Source organism: Pipra filicauda, unplaced genomic scaffold (assembly GCF_003945595.2).
Source record: "Pipra filicauda isolate LSUMZ 115617 unplaced genomic scaffold, ASM394559v2 scaffold15_size4787011_pilon, whole genome shotgun sequence".
Taxonomy (NCBI): domain Eukaryota; kingdom Metazoa; phylum Chordata; class Aves; order Passeriformes; family Pipridae; genus Pipra; species Pipra filicauda.
The window spans coordinates 2,707,084-2,726,994 of NW_024104096.1; the positions used below are offsets into that span (position 1 = coordinate 2,707,084).

The window sequence follows — 19,911 nt, forward strand, 5'->3', positions numbered from 1 at the left end:
AATAGCTGAGGAAGTGATATTGCATTTAGGGTTTTTCTTTTTTTCTTTCACAAGAGTGTCAAAGCATGAGCATAGGGAATAAAAGATGAGAAAAGAGAGGAGGAAATCTAGCGGGAACATCAGGCAGTCTTCGAGATGGTTCAAGGCAGGGGAAAAAAGACAAAGAAGAGATGAAAACACAGCTCTTCCAAATTTCAAAGTTTTTTGCTTTAGACAACTGAAAGGAAAAAATTGTTTTGAAATATCCCATTGAAAAGTTAAATGAAAATGGTTTCTGTAGAATAGTTTTCAATCTAATTCACTTTAAGCAAGAATGTTTTCAGTAATTTTTTTTTACTGAATAAGTGTAAGTTTTATAATTTATTTTCCACATCATTAATCACAATTCTACCTCAATATAATAATAAAAAAATCATCAGTTTACATTTTTCCAGCAAATACCTGTGTTTGGTCCTGTTTTCACTAGTGTAGGAGTAATTTTTAAGTGGAGCCTCGTTTTTGGCTCAGGTTTTGCTATTCCCTTTTTTCTTTGGAGGAGTTCTGTGTCTTCAGTGTTTTCATACTTCCCCTGCTGTAATTCATGCAAATACTGCCACATCCCCAAATTCCTCAATGAGTTCAATATTTATCAGCAAATAATTTTTTTTCAGCCCAGCCTGTTCACTGTCTAAAAGCCACTTTCTAAATAAGTATTTGATGAGCATTTGTATATTTAATGTTTGCATTGTTCTGAGTGACTTTCAACATTAGGTTCTCTCACCCATTTTCCGTTCCAATTAGCACGTTCACAGGCACTTATATATGAACTTGCGTTAAGCTCAGATTTTATACAGCTGTATTTAAACGACTTGCAAAAAAAACCCCAATCCATATTTTGGAGTTATTTGGTTTTGTCTGACATATCCCTCACAGCTGTCAGTGCAGGGCAGGCGATCCGTACTTCTGGAAGCCCCTGTGCCGGCAGCTTGGGGCAGTGCTGCCTGTCTGGCAGGAGTCGGACCGTGCTGGTCCCCGAGCAGCCCCATCCCCACTGCACGGGTGTCATGGGGCTGTCAATTTGCAGCCCTCTAAGATCAGCCGTGAGCATGGGCTGTTTCTTTTTAAAAAACACTCTGTATGACTGTATCCATTCCCAGTTCTCGTTGGATCTGTGTCAGCCCCCTGTGGCACCCCCAGACACGCACTGCTCAGGGAGGAAGCAGGGCTGGTCCCAGGGGATAGGGCGGGAGAGGGGGCTCATCTTTCCAGCTCTGCAGATTAGGGCCGCCTGGCTCCTCTGCGAGCCTCCCCAGGTGGCCATGATATTTCTAAAGGACTTGTCCAGGTGCCACAGTAAGCTCATTAGGTAATTCCCTTATTATGCAGCATCAACTGAAACATGTGCACTTGCATTGCTGGGCAGCCCCCTCTCATCTTCCTCTCCAGCTCTTTTCACTTCCTAGTTACACCCTTCTCTTTGTTTTAGCTAAGAGGGTGGGCTTTTAAAAGTCCCCACTGGCCCAGCCGTTTTGAGTGCACGCTCATCCCTCCCTCGCTGGTCCCAGTGTCAGGGTACCCCAGTGAGAAGGGTTACTGCGGGCTGGGACGGCAGCAGGCAGGACCCTGCTTGCCTGGCGGTGCTTCAGGCCCATTCACATTTCCATGTCAATCTCGGGGCCCAGCCAGGCAAATGCACTGAGGGTTTGATTCAGACAAAGCCAGCCATGGGGAGGTTCCTAGGGAAGAGGCTGTGGCATGAAGCAGCCATGGTGGGGTGCTGCTCTTTGTGTAGTCACCCTGGGTTTTGAGAGGGGCAACGGGTTCTTGCGCCTTGTTTGCAGAGAAAGTGAGATGCGTGTCCTGCGACCCCAAACCTGTCGGTTCTCACCTGGAGGTGGGGAGTCAGAGCTCATGGGGTCAAGGCTTTTGCCATCTAACATGGGGAGCCTGGGGATGATCTTCCCTCACTGCCTGCTCCAGGAGAAGCCCGGTCACAACCCCTGCCTGGGGAAGAGGGATGGAGCCGGGAGCCCACCCTCTTCCTTCTGGGGGGCCACACACCGCAAAATCCACCTCGCGCCGGCGCTTTCCGGCCCTCTGTGAGAATGTACCGTTTGTGGCTCCTTCGTTGACTTTGAAGAATGTCCCTTTATTCACAATGTTATTTCCTTTAATCACTGTGAGGTTGCAGGAAATCTTCTTGGAAAATTGTTACAGATTGGCTGGAATTAATGTACTGTCGCAGGGATGGAAAACTCACTTGAACTTGTTTTCATTTTACCCTAAAAAGTCACTGTCCCCAGAAGGTTCAGATGCATTTGGATAAACATGTGAGTTCTGAGGATGTAGTTGTTGAGCGTTTCTTTTCCCTCCTTTTTTTTTTTTCCCAAATGAATCTCTGTGGCCTTCCAAGTTCCTGAGCTTTACTCAAGATCAGGGGTGCAGAACTAAAGGAAAAAGGGACTATTGGCATAAACAGATTGAAGACAGGCAAATACATCATTAAGTGACACAACATGCGAGTAGAGATAATGAACCGGTAAGTGACAGCTTTGGCTGTCAGCTAAGAGCTGAATCAACTGAATTTTCTGCCTGAGATTATCTATGCTGGCTGACAGAGGAAAGACAAGATGTGCTAAATCTTGACTTTCACAGGAGTTTAGTCCCGTTTCCACATGAAATTCTTGTGAGTAATGAAGAAATGGGGTCTAGGTGAGTGTGTGACTACATGAGAGCACAGCTGGCTGGAAAAAGGTATTGAAAGGGCAGTTACCAGTACTCAGGCCACATACAGGGTCTGGTCTGGGTTGAGGGCTAGTCGGTGCTTTCATCAGTGAACTTTGCCTGCAGCACCTGTCTGGTAGGGCCTGCAAGACTGCCTTTCCTGAGAAATTGGAGAAACCTGAAATAAACCTGTTGATAAGAACAAATATAAGTCTCTTCTGTGAGTTGGGAAAAATCAACATCTAGCTGGGGAATGAGAAAGGTTGCTCTGTGGGAAAGTAGCTGGTGCTGACAATGCGTCCTGCAGGGAGCGTGACAAAGTGGCAGCCCAAGTGAGAAGAGCGAAAGCAGACCAGGACACATAAATAAGGTGTTTGTAAGACACCTGATGTGATCCCGCTGAATTTAGAATGTTAGACTCAGTGCTAAATCCCACTTGTGGCTCAGTGTTTCAAGTTGCCATTCTTGGATAAAGCCCAGGGAAGAATGAGATCAGAAATTCAGAAAACATGACATACTGGAGAAGGCTGAAGGGTAGCTTAGTATCACAGCACAAAGACTGCAGGGAAATAAGATAAAAGTCTTTAAATGCATAAAGCCCTGCTACAAAGTACGAGATAATGGGCTATTTCTTGTTTTCAGGTGGTTAGAAGAAGCCATAGACTCACCCTGCAATGATTGTGGTAAAAGAGATTAAAACTCGTTTTTCCTGGGAGCTGTCTTCACCACTAGCGGCTTGTTTTAGGAAGAGTTTAGACACAAGCTCTACCAGGAAGGGTTTGATTTGTCTGGGGGCAGGCAGACAGGCTAGGTGACCTTTCAAGGGCCTTCCAGGCTTATTTTTTATAATTCTGTGAATACAGATACTAAAAAGAGGGAAGATCATTTTGCCTGTGGCCAGTCTATTCAGGACTGGTCCTTGCCAGGTGTGTCTTGCTTTAGTTGTGAATGCTGTCCAGGTTTTCCATCAGCTTTTTTTTGTTGTTGTTGTTATTTACTCCTAAGCATTTCTTTTTTCCTATTGATTTTTTTCCCCTGTTTTTGTACATCTCTCTGATCCTACTTTTCCTGAAATGGTCATATGCCTTGTGTGGTCCCCCCAAGTCCTGCGCAGAGAGGCCATTTCTTCCCCAGTCAGTGTACCATATGCCTATACACAGGATCCAAGAGCATCCTGGGGCAGACCCCATCTCGCTCATGAATTTGCCTCGTGACGGACTCCTGGTGTTGCAAGCTCATGCCTCGTTCATGGTTTCACTCCCATTGCAAGGCCCCTGTGGGTCGTCCGTGGGCTGGGTGTTTTTCTGTTTCTAAAACAGGACTAACAACTGTCATCTCCCTCCATCTGTGGGTTTGCAGATGTCAACTGTTCGGTGTTTACACTGAGTTTGTGCAATGGGAATTTTTCTGTGTGTACTAGTAACACAATGTATTTTTACCCACAATGTTTAAGATCAGAGTCAATCACTAGACCATCTACACTGATCTCCCTGACTACCTTGTCTTACTCTTTCTGGATCTGAATAACCTGGGGTTTCACTAAGGCACAAAATCATCTGGTCTGGAAGTGCAAGGGAGTTTGTGGTTTGGTTTTATTTAATCACTGATGGTTAATCCGCTGGCTAATCAGCATTGCTCAGAAAATGCATGTCATATTTCTTATGCAAGTTTGTCTGGCTTTTAATTTCCAGCCATTGATTCTTGTTCTGCCTTTTTTGGCTGGAATAAAAACAGTTTATCACACCGTATTTTCTTACTATGAGAGTACTTGTGCATAGCAGTCAAATTTCTTGAGCTTTTTTAAGAAGAAAACAGGTTCAGCTTGATTCCGTCACTGTGGGGTGCGTTCTCCTGCAATTGTGTCTTTTCTGTGCCTGTTTTCTGCACTCTCTCTCATTTCACAGAATAATTTTGGCCTCAGGAGCTCTGGCGGTACAACCACAGGTTGGGCCTCAATCCATTAAATTTTGGAAATGTCTGAAGACACAGATTCCAACATCTCAGTTTTTAAGCCACCTTTTATCTGCCCCCTTCTAGCCCATACCTCCCCACTCTGGTTGCAAGGATGTCATGGGAGAGGGGGGGGATCACATTTACATCTCTCACTTCATCGGATCTTTTTAAAATGGGGCACCAGGCTAGTCACAGTATCTCAGAGTCGACATCCCATCCTCTGCTGCATAGAGCACTGCCTAACAACTCCCATTTGCTGCGCTCCCAGCCCTGGTGCCCAGGGCTGAATTCACTATGTGGTCCTAGCATTGAGTTCACATCCAGCTGCTCACCCCCAGGACCCCAAAACAAGCCCTGTGTTAGCCCCTGCCACCCAGAGAGACATCCCACTTTCTTTGCCAACGCATCCATCTTGGCATTCAGCTCAGTTAAAACCCGTGAGCAGGTACTTCATCCTTTCCATGATGTGCTGGGGTGCAGCTGAGGCTGGTGCCAACTCTGAACTCACCTGTGCCTGCACTGAGTACCTGCAGACCAGGGATGACACCACTTCAGCAACATCTCCCCGTTGAGAACAACTTCTGGAGACCAGTCAGGGTGTAGGTAATGGGTGAGAAATCAGTATTAATTAGGACAAATTTTTAACTAGAATATTGTGAAGCACCTCACAGATACCCAAGGGTATCTGACACCTCACTGCTCCCTGTTTCTCTGAAGCCACTGCTTGGGCAGTTCAAGTCCTTGCTTGAGACAGTCAAGCCTCTTTGTTCCCCATTTTCAAGCAAGATTTCCTCAGAAGATCCTAGGAAGAAGCTATGGACTAATAATATCTTCACCATATATGGTGCATTTTATCCTCACTTTGTGAGTGGTGCCCTGCATGCAGCCAGCTGCTCACCAGTGAGCATGTGCTACCCAGCCCGGCACAGCTGAGGCCCAAGGCTCGAGTACAAAACCAGGTACATTTTGGCCAGGCTCCTGCTTTTCCTTCCGTGCAATGTCTACGCTGGACGAGTTTGGCCTGTGCAGTGCAGATGACTGCTAGTGCTTACGTGTGCTTTTATAGTGTAGCATTTCAAAGGGCTGGTTGCAAGGAGGTGCATGCACATTTCCTGTATGTCTGGCCAAAAAGCTGATACTTGAGAGCACTGGGGAACCTACAGTTTTGCAGAACATGCCATTTTGATGTTCACAAAAGACAAAGCTTTGCCCAAACCTGGGGAGCGTCACGGAAGGTGCCAGCATTATTTTCCTGCTCCTGGCTTCCCTCGGTTTTATTTCTCACTCTGCTGCTCCATGAGGGTACAGCTGGCTTGTTCCTGCACTGTGAGGGATGGTGGTGAGATGTGCCTCATCTGGGATGGGGGCTTAGGTTTAGCCTTGCTCTCTGCCAGCAGCTCAGAAGTGGCCAAGGCTTGAGCGACTTCTGCAGTGCTGGTATGACAAGTGCCAAGCTGGGGGAGTGCAGGTGTCCAGCTCCAGAGGGCAGGTATGTCCCCAGTTGTCAGCCATTCCATCAGGGGCACCTTTCGTCGGGTCAGCCCCCTCAAACCTGCCCAAACATGCCAGAGACTCTAATGGTCAGGCAGGAGGACAGACCCAGTGCTTCCAGGTCTCCTCTCATGACATCCACCAAGTCTCCTTCCCGCACTAATCTTGTCCTTCTATCCAAAACAATTATGGAGGGCTTGTTGTTTTTGGCACAGTCCTTTATTTACAAATCCCATCCTGCTTATAGCTCATGGTTTCATTATCCTCTAGATGTTTACAGAGCTCCTTTTCTTAATATTTGTGCCATTATTTTACTAGGGATCCGGGTGAGACTTTCCAGACATTAATTGTCTGGCTCATCCTCTCCCCCACCAGCTCTTTCTGCAGAAGTTCACATCTCCCCACTGTCCCTGCCTGCCTGGGGCACCCAGTGGGACAGGGATGGGCAGAACTGTGGACAGTAGCAGAGGGTTGCCCTGCTCTGAGAATGCAGGGAGGGATGTGCAGAGGGAACAGCTGCCCTGCTGTACCCCACTGCCCTCAGGCCCTTATTGTGGCACCTGGATCTCTGATGCTGTCTTGAAGCTTTGTGGTTCTAATGAGCACCTCCCAGCCCCTCTTCCTCCAGCACCCCTGCACTCCCCTTTCCCAGGCTCAGGACACGCGTGCACATCCCTGGCTGGGGAACTATCCCCTCAGCGGGCTTTCAGCTGGCTGGGGACCATGTCCTGGGAAGGCAGACAGTGGCAAATCCGTCGCTGGGATTTTGGGGTCATTAGCATGGTGCAGACGTGGGTCGGCAGCTTATGCTGTGCATGGCTCTGATGCTGGTCCCTGCCCCTGGGCTGTCTGTCACAGGGGCTTGTTTAACCTTCTTTGCCACAATATCTCACAGTCTTTAATCTGTTTATCCTCATAACCCCGCTATGAGGTGAAGGATGGTTATCCTCATTTCAGAGGTAGGGAACCAAAGGGATTCTTTTCAAATGTAGATGAGTGTTTAATGATGCAGAGATAAAGATTTTAAAAACCTGCCTGAGACAACAGGCGAATGGTGTGTAACTGATCTGGATGTTTCTGCAAATCCTATTAAGTGCCTCTGTCTTTTTCAGCTGGTGCTCTCTCGGGGCAGAGCTGGCACGGGGACCCACGGAAGTGTCAGGCGGGCTTCAGCCTCCTGGTCTGCGAATCGGGCACGAGCAGGGCAGGGGGAGACAGAGCTGACCCCGCGCCTGCCGTTCAGTACCCCGGGTGCGCTGTGGGTGTGCGGTGCTACAGCAGCGTCTGCTAAAAGCAGGCGCTCAAATGTGAACTGCGTGAGCGAGTGGGTAAGACCCTCGGCTGTGATTAGGGATGAAACTTAAAGCCTGTTTGTACTGCAAGTGTGCACGTAAAAGTGTAAGGTAGGAAACACGAGGGTGTGCTTGTGTGGTATCCCCCTGGCCGTGCAATACAGGCAGTGCCAAAACGGTAAACGAGGAGCAAGCAATGGCAAGCTCTTTGCAATTTGCCCGGACAATTGGTACGGATAGTCGATGTGGTTAAAAACCCCGAGCTGTGGTTTCTATGCAGTGATCCCGGCAAGAGGTGTTCCTGGCTGCCGCGTGGGCCCTTCCCGGCGGCTGGGCAGTGGGGCTGGGTGCGGGTCTCCCTGCTGCTCCTGGGCAATTGTTGCTGTGCTTGTGGGAATGCGGCGGCTCGTGCTGTGAGGAGGTCAGTGCCTTTGTGTTGCTGCGGGGAGTTTATCTCTGCGGATCTTGCCTGCTTTCCTGGGTCAGGCTTTACCTCCGCTGTTATCAGCAAATGCAGGAACAGCCCGGTCCAGAGCCGGGCTGCGTAGGAACCTCTCGACCCCCTTGTAGGGGGAGGCAGCACTTTCACATCTCTCCCACGCTAATGGGCACCCGCCAGGCCGGCGGTGGGATGACATGTGCCATGCCCTGTGGTCGCTGTTCCTCCTTCACTGTTTTGGCAGCACCATTCCCCTGCTCCGCAGCGGTGTGGGATGCAGGCAGTGGTGAACTAGGAGGGAGCAGAACCGGCAGGGCCCTCCCTGGTCTCACCTCCCATTGGGTCCTTCACTGCCAATACAGGGGACAAATTCCCAGTAGCAGCACTGATTCCCCCTTCTCCACTGGGCTGCCCTGTCCCAGTGCACCCTCCCCTTCTCTGCAGCTCCATCCGGACCCCTCCAGCTGTCTCCACAAACCCAAACCATTAGCATTTCCTGTTCAAACATTTCCAATAAATAAATGGAGACATCATGCCACAAGCCCGCAAGTGACCCAGAGGCGGGTCCAAGGCCGGGATGGACACGACCACCCAGCGCCCGACCCTCTGGCTGGGCGCCAGCCCTGCCTTTGTTTGAATTCCCGGGTGAGTAAGCACTTGGCTGACGCCAGCTGAAACGCTGTAAGAAATTATTTTTGATATTAAATAAATTGTTTTCAGTAAATCTGCTCCTACACGAAGGTCCAGAAGCTACCCACTCGCAGCACTGGGCTTCCTGCAAAGGAGCTGGACTCCTTTTTCCTGGCCCTGTCCTGCCTGTAACTGGGGCACACACCCTGCCCAGAGGGGTTCAGCTGGGACCGGCTGAGCTGTGGTTCCCTTGGCCCCGTGGGCACAGCTGGGCTCCCACAGCTGCCCAGCACCTGGGTACACCGTGGCAGAGCAGCTCCCTGCAACACATCGTGTTGTCTTTGTCCCAACACACAAGCTAGGCTTGCTGGTGAGGGGGCAGTGGCTTGGCCAGGGGGTTTGATGCTTCTAGGAGCGGCAGCTATGTCCCCACATCAGATATCCAAAAACCCATTTCCTTGTCCATTGCCTTGACATGGTGGTGCCTGTCCTTTTCTTCACTGGTCCTCCACACCATCTTTAATGCACCAGGGTACCAGGCATCGTTTCTTGAGTAGGTCGTGGTCCATAAGCCAGTCTCCTGACTTCAGGTCAGCCAGCAGGTGCTGATGCGAAAGGAAAAATTAGGGGAAGGCATTTGCAGTGGCTCATACAGTGGTGAGCACCAGGACCAGCCCATCCCTTGCCCCTCACAGGGTCAGTGTTCCTCTGGAATACCTGTTCTCCTCCTGAATGCCTGGAGGACAAGTGGACACAGAGGAGGTGAGCATGGCTATGAGTGGTCCATAAGCCAGGCCGGGATTCCGGAGACACCAGGAATAATGTGCAAAATGTTTTAAATAGAGAAATGGCAAACCTCTGGCTGTGCCCAAGCAGCAACAATGGCAGGAGAGGTTTGAGCCTGATTGGGTTGGTGGATATGCTCCTTCTTAGGGTATACAGGCTTTGTCCTCACTGCTCTGAGTTGCTCTCTGGATTTGAGCTGGAAGCAAAGAAGATGGACTTGGAGCTAACCAAGTTCTGTCATGGTGGCAATTAGGAAAAATACCAGGAAAACAGTTTTCACTAATTTTTAATTTTTTTTAATGTATGTTTTGCTGAAGCCAAAACTTCCTGCAGGAACATGCTGTTTAAAGGCAAAATTTTGCTGTTGAAATTTTCTGAAGCATTTAAAAAATTGAAATCATTTTTGAAAGAGATGTAGATGTTCTGCTTCAAAAGCATTCATTCAGTGGGACATTATGCTCTGGCGTTTTAAAACTTCAGAAACTGAAATGCAGTGAAGAGATTTTATTTGTTTTACAGAGAAACAGTAAAGTCTTTTCTGATTCTGAATAATTTCATATATTTAGAGCTTTTTCCTTGCTCCAGGGAATCTCCTGTTTCTCCCACCTACAGTAGGTGAGAGGGTAGGTAGGTGGGATGATGTGGCAGGGGGCTGCCACAGGCACGGTGCCCGAGCAAATGGCCACCAAGTACCCAGGTGTCAATCTGCAGCTCAGCAGAGTAGGAACTGATTTTTTTTTGTGCTGGTGGGTGAAAGCCCTGGCATTCCCTGTCTGTGTGTGCAGTGGGGCTGGTGGCACGGGAGGACAGGACGTGGGTGCTGCAGGGCAGCATGACCAAAGGCTCAGACTCAGGGGGCACCTGCAGGGCTGTGTGTGGGCACTGCTCATCCCGGGCCACTCTGGGGTCTAAGCTGCTGTCAGTGCCCTGGGGCAGCAGGAAAGCAGTGGCAGGGGCCCCTTCCTGACCCCTTATGGTGCCCCTCAGCAAGACCTGCAGCCCCGGCTGCCACCAGGGCTCGACGCCATCAGCACTCGCAGGTGCTGACAGATGGACCCAGCAAGAAGCTGGCGGGAGCCGGAAACTCCTGATCCTTCTTTATCTGCCCCTCACCCTGCTTTCTCATCTCCCTGTCTCGCCTGGTATCTCATGCTCCTATTCCTGTGCCTTGCCGACTGCTGGGGGCTGCCCAGCCTTCACAGCACCCTGCAGCCAGACACAGGCCCCAGGCTCTGCCATGCGAGCCACAGTGCGAGGTTCTGGACCATCCCCCGTGAGACCTGCTGGGCTTGGTGCCTGCAAGGAGCACCAGCTCTGAGCAAGGGCATGCACTGTACGTACTCCCATCCCATGTCTGCACGCTGAGCATCAGCCATTAGAGCCGAGGCAGGGCTCTGTGTCTGCAGTGCATTGCAGGTTGGAGTGGGAGGGAAAGATCAGGCCCAGCTCAACATCATCACATGCTCTGAGAAGGTCACGGAGTCTTGCTGCTGTCTTCCTCAAATGTACTGCCTGCTCCCAGGCCCAGGGTCCAGTTGAATATCAGCTCAAAACCAATCGCAAGCATTTCACTTGGCTTTCATGACATCCCTGATCCTCATTACTCCATTGCAAACCCACCGCCCCACCTGGGCAGGGTGGCAGTGGAGGGGTCAGGATGCACAGTTAATGTAGCTGCCCCTAAATGCACTGCCAGAGATCAGCTAATCTGATAATTACAGCCACAAAAGCCATTTAGAGAAACCATGACCTGACCTCGGGAGCTTGGAATGAAAACATTTTACCCTTCTCTGTCTGGATCCTGCGATGAGAAAACATCTGTATTTGGAGGACACTGTGAAAACGGCCCCCGCCCAGTACCCACTGGGAACAGCCACAGCTCTGCTCTGTGCCCACACACTGCCTGCACCCAGCCTCAGCCCGAGATGGGCAGCACTGCCTAAACCCTTGCTGTGATACCAGAGTCGAGGGTGTCTCAGTGCTGAGCAGGGCCTTTTGGAGAGGAAGAGGCAGAGGCCAGAGGGGTGTGAGAGTGGATCTTGCAAGGGGGAGTGAAGGGGAGGGGTTCACTGAAGCTCATCTGCACCCTTATAGAAAGGGCTTTTTTCCAAGCCCACACAAGGCTGGATGGTGTGGGGAGGGTGTCACCTGGTCCCCAGCGATACCTGGTCCCCTGCATCCTTGCAGCAGCCTGAGCTCTGCAGGAGCCAGGCTGACTGCTGAGCCCCCCTGCTTCTGGCTCCCAGGAGGGGCTGAGTGCGGGGGGCCCTGTCTGTGTGCAGCACGGCCGTGCATGCCCGGGGGCTCCTTTGCTCTGGGTAAGGTGTGCGAGCCTTCCCGTTGAGTGGCGGGTCATTGCTGGCTGTCAGTCCAAGGCAGGAGATGAAGGGAGGGATGCCTCAGGGCTGGCTCCCATGTTGCTCCTGCTTTTGCATACATGTTGGTGGCACCCTTTGTGTAGGCTGAGGAGATGAAAGCTCAGGGCCAGAGGGATCTTGCTAACACACAGCCACTCAGCTCGGGGGCCGACGGCCTGCTGCTTCGTCTCATTGTCTCATTCTTGCTTCTGTTCCCAGTGGAGTCCCACTTCACGCTGCCAAGGGCACGGGACACTGGTTGAGCTGGGGGCAGCCAAGTGCACAGGCAGGTAACTCCTGCTGGGTCAGTGACCCCAGCCTCACAGGCACGGGCAGCAGCACAGACGGTCTCCCCCGGACTGGCAACGCTGAGCTCACACTGCCCAGAAGCCCCTGAGGAAGGGGAGCAAGACGGTGCCGATTCAGGGTAACTTCATTTTTTTCCTGCAATGGGCATTGCTCAGCCTGCTCTGGCAGTCCCAGGCAGCGACTTGGTGCAGCCAGCTTGGCAGGCAGCACCCCTGTGCCTTTGTGACTTCCCTGTTCTGCACTGGGAAAGGACTTGGCCATGTCCCCAAGTATCCCAGTGCTCTTTGGAGAGTGGTAGGATTAGAAACCAGTAAGAGCAGTGAGAGCCTGACAGTCTGGGGACTCCCTAGCACTTCTGTCTGCTCCATAAATAGGATTCTCAAAGCAACCTCTGTCAGTTTTTCCCATTGCAGCATTCCACATGTGCAATGCTTTACTCCTTGTGAGCAGAAAACATGACTCACCCTGCAGTGGGCTACCCCCAGTTCCCTCTGATGCCCTTGTTCTCATCAGCTGCTTTCCTGCCCAGCACTGCAGCGTCTCTCACTTAGCAGCATCCATTGACCTTGAGAAACCCAAGTGCTTTTAATCTACTTGGGGTTAGAGTTAAGGGCAGGGTTAGATTTAAGTTTAGGGTTAGAGTTAAGGTTTGGATGTCCTGACAGCACCTTATCAAGGTCAGGTTTTTGCAGGGGTTCACAGCTATTGCAGAGAGCAGACCTGAGTCCCATTCTGGGTTTCCATGCAGCTTTTTCTCAAGGCCTGGATGAAGTTTTATCCAAATTGGGAAAAGAACCCCAACAGAGCCAAGGCTTTGGTCTTGCACTGCTCTCTTGCTCCTCTGACTATCCCATTATACTGTTTTCTCTGAAGGCAGAAGCGCTGGCACACCACTGTGCTGACAGGCAGCTCTGCCTCTTTCCCGCTCTCATGCTAAGCAGAAAGTGCACTGGGCAGTTCTTCCAGGTGCTGCCCGGAGCCTGGGGAGGCGAGGGCTGTGCCCCCGGGCTCCCTCCCGGGCAGCTGGGCTGTGGAGCCACCTTGGGCATGGGAGGGGGGCAAGGAGCCAAACTGGTTTTCAGAGGGATCTTGGCTGCGTTAACAAAGAGAGCGTATGACACGGGCTGTCTGCAAAAGCGTTTGGGGACAGCATGGCCTTTCCCGTCCTGTATCCCCGTGTTTTATGTCACGAAGGTGCGGGTGTGGTGTGGCGTGTGTCACGCTGCCGGGGCCGCTGTTCACGACGTCCTTCCCGTTTCCCTCAAAGCTTTTCCCAGATGCAGCAGGGTTGCGGGCGGATTCCCATAAACTTCAAAAGCCGCTCGAGACAGACGGCGGGTTCCTAACGGAGCCGACCACGCACCCCGCGGCACCGACCCCTCTGTCCGGGGAGGCGCGGGGGCAGCCGCGGGGGGGATGCTCGGGCAGCCCCGGGCCGTCTGCCCGGCTCGGAGCCATGGGTGCTGCTCCCCGCGGGATGCACGGGCCGGCCCTGACCCCTGCCGGCACCGCCCGGCACCGCCGCGCCCCGACGGCGGCCGCCCCCGCGCCCAGGGGCCCCGGGGGCCCCCGCACTGCTGGAGGGTGGCCCGCAAGAGCTACAGAGGTCCGGGGGCACCGTGGGAAGCGCTGTGCCTGCGGGAAGGGTGTGGAGTTCGGGAGCGAGGCTCTGAAAGGAACACCCCGCGGATCAGTGCGATGCTCTGCGCTCGGAGAGAGGGGTCCCGAGCTAAGAGTGGGAGGGGGGACCCTCTCAGGTGACCCTGGGGTCTCCCCAGAGCTGGGAGGGTCTCAGGGGATCATCCCACAGCGTCTGACCTGCAGGTGGCTGGGAATCGGAAAAATGCCTTAAAAAGGGGGCAGATACAGAGGAGAGTTTCTGTGACCTGTCCTGAGGTGGAAACAACCGCTGTCCTCACAGCGGTCCTGGTCCCGCACCCGCGTCACGGCCCCGCTGGGCATCCCCGCACCCCGGGCACTGCACCCGGACCCGTCCCGCCCGGGCACGACCCCCTGGCACCCCCCCGCATCCCCGAGACCTGCACCCCGGCACCGCCCTGAGCCCCGCGCACGGCCCCCGGGGCCGCCGTGCACCCCAGCTTTGCGCTCCGGGGCTGACCTGCACCCCAGGGTGCTCTATGAGGACTGTGCCGTGCCCTCCGAGCACTGCACCCCCGGGCACCGCCGGCAGCGCAGCGCTGCCTCGAGCACGGCGTCCCCCGCAGCACCACGTACTGCAACCGGGTACTGCACCCCGTGGCCGCCCCGCCCCCCCATCCCTGCAGCGCGAGAGTGCCCGCAGCACCAGATGCTGTGCCCCCGGTGACAGCTCCGCAGCCCCAAGCCCGACCCGGGCACACCCAGCGACGGGTCGCTGCCGCCGGGGCACGGGCCGGCCATGGGCGGTGCCCGCCACCCCGCGCGTGCGTCACCGGGCGTGGCGCCCGCCGCCGGCCGCGCTCCGCGCCGCCATTGGCCGCCCGCGCTCCGCCCGCGGCCCGGCGGGGTCACCATTGGCTGGCGGCGGGGGCGGGGCCGAAAGCAGCCCGCTGACTGGCCAGCGCGCGCGGCGGCCCCGCCCCCGCCGGTGAAGGTGAGCGTCTCCTCCAGGCGCCGCGCGCCGCCCGTACCGGAGCGCACCGGAGCGGATCGGAGCGGAGCGGACCGGCTGTGCCGCCATGGCCGCCTCCATCTTCGCCGCCGTCCCCCTCTCCCCGCCGGTCGCCGTCTTCAAGCTCACGGCGGATTTCCGGGAGGACGGGGACTCGCGGAAGGTCAACCTCGGCGTGGGCGGTGAGTCCGCGGCCTCGCCCGGCTCGGCGGGGCCGTTCCGCGCGGGGCAGCCCGGACGGTGCCCTTGCGGCGGCTTCCGCACTTGCGGCAGCGGCCGGGCGGCAGCGGCAGGCCCTGGGCCCCAAAGGTCACCGGGCCGCGGGGGGCGGGCGGGCGTCAAGGTCGCGGAGCAGCCGGTGCCGGTCTGCCCGCCGTCCTGTGTCCGGGGCAGGTCCCTCTGGGGCCGGGCAGCGCAGCGTCCCCCCGGGTGCAGCAAGAACGATTCTCCCTCTCCCGCAGCCTACCGCACGGACGAGGGGCAGCCATGGGTCTTGCCGGTGGTCAAGAAGGTGAAGCAGTTGATCGTCAACGACAACAGCCTGAACCACGAGTACCTGCCCATCCTGGGCCTGCCCGAGTTCCGTGCCAACGCCTCCCGGATCGCCCTGGGTGACGACAGCCCTGCCATCAAGGAGAACCGGGTATGTGGTGGATGGGTAGTGCTAGGGTCCCTGGGGTGTCTCTACAGCAGACCGAGCAGAAGAGCACGAGTGTGCTGACAACTGCATTTTGGCAGGATTTGGGGGTTTGTCAGATATGGTCTTCCCTGGTTGTAGCTTACTTGATGAACCTGTCTACTTGAAACTGGTTGTGCAAGTAGTTGTCGTTTTTTGGGAAAAAACAAACAAGGCCTGTGATTGGAATTTGCTTTTTCCTTCATCTTTTAACAGTTTCCCCACAGGAGACCAAAGTCAGATAATATACTACCTTTCCTGAAACAAACTACTAGTTGGAAATCTGCTCTGTGCCAAAACGTAATGGGAATAACTCGAGTCTATTTATAGCTATAGAAGTTGTCAGGATGGGCCTGAGCACTGAAGGAGGTTGAAGACCACTGGAAGGCGACGGTGTCCTGGCTGGGGTGACCCCAGGGAGCATGTCTGGCATCCTGTCTTGCTCTTGCAAGCGCCTCTGCTCTCTGTGCACCGATAGCAATGTTGACCTGGGTGGACTCTGCTGGCAACTCTCTCTGTTGCAGGTCGGAAGCGTTCAGTCCTTGGGTGGGACAGGCGCTCTGCGGATCGGCGCGGACTTCCTGAGGCGGTGGTACAATGGAAACAACAACACAGCGACCCCAGTCTACGTCTCCAGTCCAACCTGGGGTGAGTGCTGTTGTCAGGGAGCCCTGTGGGTTAGCAGGCGAGGGAGGCACAGCTCTTCTCCTGGCAGGGGCCTGGGCAGTGAGAGAGGAGCCTTCTCTTGTGAGTAAAGGGAGATGCTGGGACTGGAGAAGGCAGCTTGCTGGAGGTAGGGCCTGCTTTTCTGAAAAGTTATTTCTTTCCTCAGAGAACCACAACTCTGTGTTTATGGATGCTGGTTTCAAAGATATTAGACCCTACCACTACTGGGATGCTGCCAAGAGAGGTCTGGATATCCAGGGGCTGCTGAATGACATGGAGGTGAGTAAAACTATCATAGGATGGGCTGAGCTTGGTGTTGTTCAATATTTGCAGCTGTCTGGGCCCTTGTGTGCTGTGCCTGGAAGAGGATCTCTGCAAAAGAGACTGTTGGTACCCAGAGCAGCTCCAGACCTCTCTCTCTGCTGAGGGTGCCCAGTCTCATCTATGTTTGTATGTGACCAAGACATGTTCTCTCCTCAGAGCGCCCCAGAGTCCTCCATTTTCGTCCTCCATGCCTGTGCACACAACCCAACAGGCACAGACCCTTCTCCTGAGCAGTGGAAGCAGATTGCTGCTGTTATGAAGGTATGGACTGCTGCTGGGGCTAAAGCAGTGCTGAGCGGACAAATAGCTTTTAAGCCAGCCAGCACACTTGCATGTGAAGTGGGAAGCTCTGGGGAGGTGTGTCAGGTGCTGGAGGAGTTCCACAGGGCAGGTGTTGAAAGGAGAGGCTGACAGGATGCTGGTCATTTGTGTTCAGAGGATAGATGCATCCCAGTCCTGCTCGTGCCTTCAAACTCTGTGGCATGGGCTGTAGTGATGTTTCTTCTGCTGGAAAGGATATCCGCGGGCAGGTGCTGAAAAGTATTACATAAAGTGGCGCATCTCTTGTACCTGTGTCCTCAAATGCAGTTTTCTCCTGCACTGACTTTTATTGACCACTTTAGTCTTCCTATTCTTTTACCCCAATAGAAAGAAAGTATTTCAGTCTGGTGTTGCTGGACCATGTTTCCTTTGTGTTCATGCAAAAACTCAATGGTTATTTTCCTTTCCTATGAGTACTGTGGGGGATAAAGTGCAGGTTGTGGGAAGGGGATTTCCCTCTAACACTGTTCCTCCTTGCAGCGCCGGAGCCTGTTTCCGTTCTTCGACTCGGCGTACCAAGGGTTTGCCTCTGGCAGCCTGGACAAGGATGCCTGGGCTGTGCGATTCTTTGTCTCCGAGGGCTTTGAGCTCTTCTGTGCACAGTCGTTTTCCAAGAACTTTGGGCTCTACAGTGAGTGTCTGGCAATAAGCTGGCCCAGTAGCATCATACACAGACAGATGGGGCTGGCATGCTGAAGGGTGGGGAATGCTCTGCTTTGCCACAATGTTTGGAACCAATGGCTCACATTTCTTGGCTTGTCCCACAGATGAACGTGTGGGGAACCTGACTGTGGTGGGGAAGGATGCAGACAACGTGAAGCGTGTGCTTTCCCAGATGGAGAAGATTGTGCGCACCACTTGGTCCAACCCTCCCTCCCAGGGAGCGCGCATTGTGGCAACTACGCTTTCTTCCCCGCAGCTCTTTGATGAGTGGTACGTGTTGCCAGGGCTGGTGGGAGAGGGAAAGGGAGGGAAGCTGTCTCCCTGAGTGCCAGGGTTGGCCAGGTGGCTTCAAACCAGGTGGGTGCCTATGCTCATACTCTGTTTCCTGCCTGCTGCAGGAAGGGCAATGTGAAGACAATGGCAGATCGAGTCTTGCTGATGCGGTCAGAGCTCCGGTCTCGACTGGAGGCCCTTGGGACCCCTGGAACCTGGAACCACATCACAGAGCAAATCGGCATGTTTAGCTTCACAGGGTTGAACCGTAAGTATCAAGTGGCCTGGTAAAGGGAGGTTTGGGTAAAGACAGTTTTACTGTGGGTGAGCTGGGCTGAAGCAGTCCAAGCAGGAATCTCTTGGGGGCCTCACTGGAGTTTTGGCATCACTGCCTCTGTGGTTAGGGAGGGATGAAGCATCAGACAGCATTTTAGTGGCCAGTGCTTGAAGTTTTCTGCTTGCTGTGAAAGATTCAAGCATTGCTGGCTGGTTCTTTGGGCTTTTCTGAACTATGAGTCACTGCTCTGACCTGATGTCCAATTGTTTCCCCAGCTAAGCAGGTGGAGTACCTGGTCAAGGAAAAACACATCTACCTGTTGGCTAGTGGGCGCATCAACATGTGTGGCCTGACTACCAAGAACCTGGACTATGTGGCCAAGTCCATCCATGAAGCCGTTACAAAAATCCAATGAAGCACATGAACAACCAAACTTACATGAAGTCACCAAAGCTATAGTGTGTAGTCCACGTCTTTCTCTGCTCATGGCTTGCCTTGTCCCACACCTCTTGGGGTTTAATAAAGATGGGAGCGATAGGTAGCTCAATCAGGGATAATCATCTCCTGACTTTTTTCAAGTACCCCATGCAATATGGTAAGCCAGTGCCCCCGGGAGGGTGGGGGTAGGGTTAGCCACCTCAGCTCTTGTTTCACTGACAGCAGCCTGGTCTTCAGGTACTTAGAGCTGCATCTTTAGCACATCCAAATCAACTGCACATAACTGATCAGTTTGATCTAGGCAAAGTCTGGTGCCAGTGCAATGCGCTGTGGGATGACAGCCCAGTGGCTGGGATCTCATACGGCTTGGGAACTAATGTCATTCGGTAGTATTTTGGGGAGGGGCAAAGCTGTTGCTAACTTCCTCCCTTCACCCCACCCCTTCCCGATTTCTGAGCCTTATACGAGCAAACATTTGTAATTGTGATAAATGCTTCTTTGTGTAGCTGACAGAAAATTAAACCTCTGTCTCTGTATATTATCCCTGCCTTGTGTGATACCATGCCTTCAGGCTGTACAAACCTCTTCCCAGGCTGAGGTTAAAGCCTCAACATTCTGCTTTGTCCACTGGTTCTTACTCAGTTTGTTTTAAGGCTGTCCCTTTCTGCCTCAGGGTGTTGCATCTCTAATGATCTCAGCTGCTACTGAAGGGGGAGTCTTATTGGGATGGTGTTTCTGAGAGCTCCCTGTGATTCTACATGAAGCTGACCAGTTCCTCCCGTGTCCGTCCGGTGTTCCTCTTTCTGTCCCTCTGCCCTGCGCTGTCCAGCTCATCCTGTGTGTCTGTATATGCTTGCTTTCTGGATGGTCATATGTTTCCCAGCCATGTGGCCATCTCTCCCTGACCCAGAGCTTCTGGCCTGCCCCTAGGGTGTCAAAAAATGGATCTTTCCGGTTCATCCTTTTCAGCAGGCCCCTGGTGAACCACCATCTACTGTCCCTGGCTTCAGTGGGGCCTGCCAGCAACAGCCTGTGTTTCTGGCACTGAAAAAGAGGTGGGACCATCTGCTCCTGCTCTCTGCAGTCACTGCAGATCTATTTGTGAGCTGATATTACCACCTTGACAGAGCAGCCTCCTGACAAGATCTTGGTGGAGAAAGGGGAACAACTGCTTTCCTTGGGTCAGTTAGCAATAGTTACGGTTGCCTTGATGGGTTTGCTTGTGCTGCAGCTTAGGCAGAAAAGGCAAAATGGTGCCTTGTTCCTTTGCTGTATTTGCACATAGACAGTACATGGAGTCTCATTTGTCCTTTCTGGATTATGTCATGCCACATAAAAGAATGAGCCAGAGGCAGCCTTTTCTTTCTGCAGGTGGGGAGCTTTTTCTCTTCTTGGTGTCCATCCACAAAAGGGATGATGGGGAAGTGGTTAAAGGATGACTTTCAGGAGTGATCTCAGGAGAATGAGTTAAGGAACCAAGTCTGCTTTTGTTATTTCTGAAATCTGCTTACAATTCTGTCCTTACAGACCTCCAGATGTGGAGCCTGGCCCACATCTGGCCCCACATGTGATTTGTATCAGTGCTTTGCTAGCCTTACCAACCTTGTTTTTCCTAGCAAGTGACCTAAATTTCTCCTTTTCTGTGGTGTAAGCTCATTACCCATTATGCAATTTACCATGGCAACAGAGAACAGATTATTCC

At 53.1% G+C, this 19,911-nt stretch overlaps 1 protein-coding gene across 1 annotated transcript; it reads left to right on the forward strand.

Annotated features, from left to right (window-relative positions):
• The first annotated feature begins 14,529 nt into the window (after positions 1–14,529).
• GOT1 (glutamic-oxaloacetic transaminase 1) lies at positions 14,530–18,750 on the forward strand. The gene is made up of 9 exons (XM_027710913.2): positions 14,530–14,753; positions 15,033–15,214; positions 15,772–15,895; positions 16,080–16,192; positions 16,394–16,498; positions 17,039–17,189; positions 17,326–17,491; positions 17,620–17,762; positions 18,047–18,750. The coding sequence occupies exons 1-9, from the start codon at positions 14,639–14,641 to the stop codon at positions 18,184–18,186; spliced, it is 1,239 nt and encodes a 412-aa protein (XP_027566714.1). The 5' UTR covers positions 14,530–14,638; the 3' UTR covers positions 18,187–18,750.
• Positions 18,751–19,911: the final 1,161 nt, after the last annotated feature.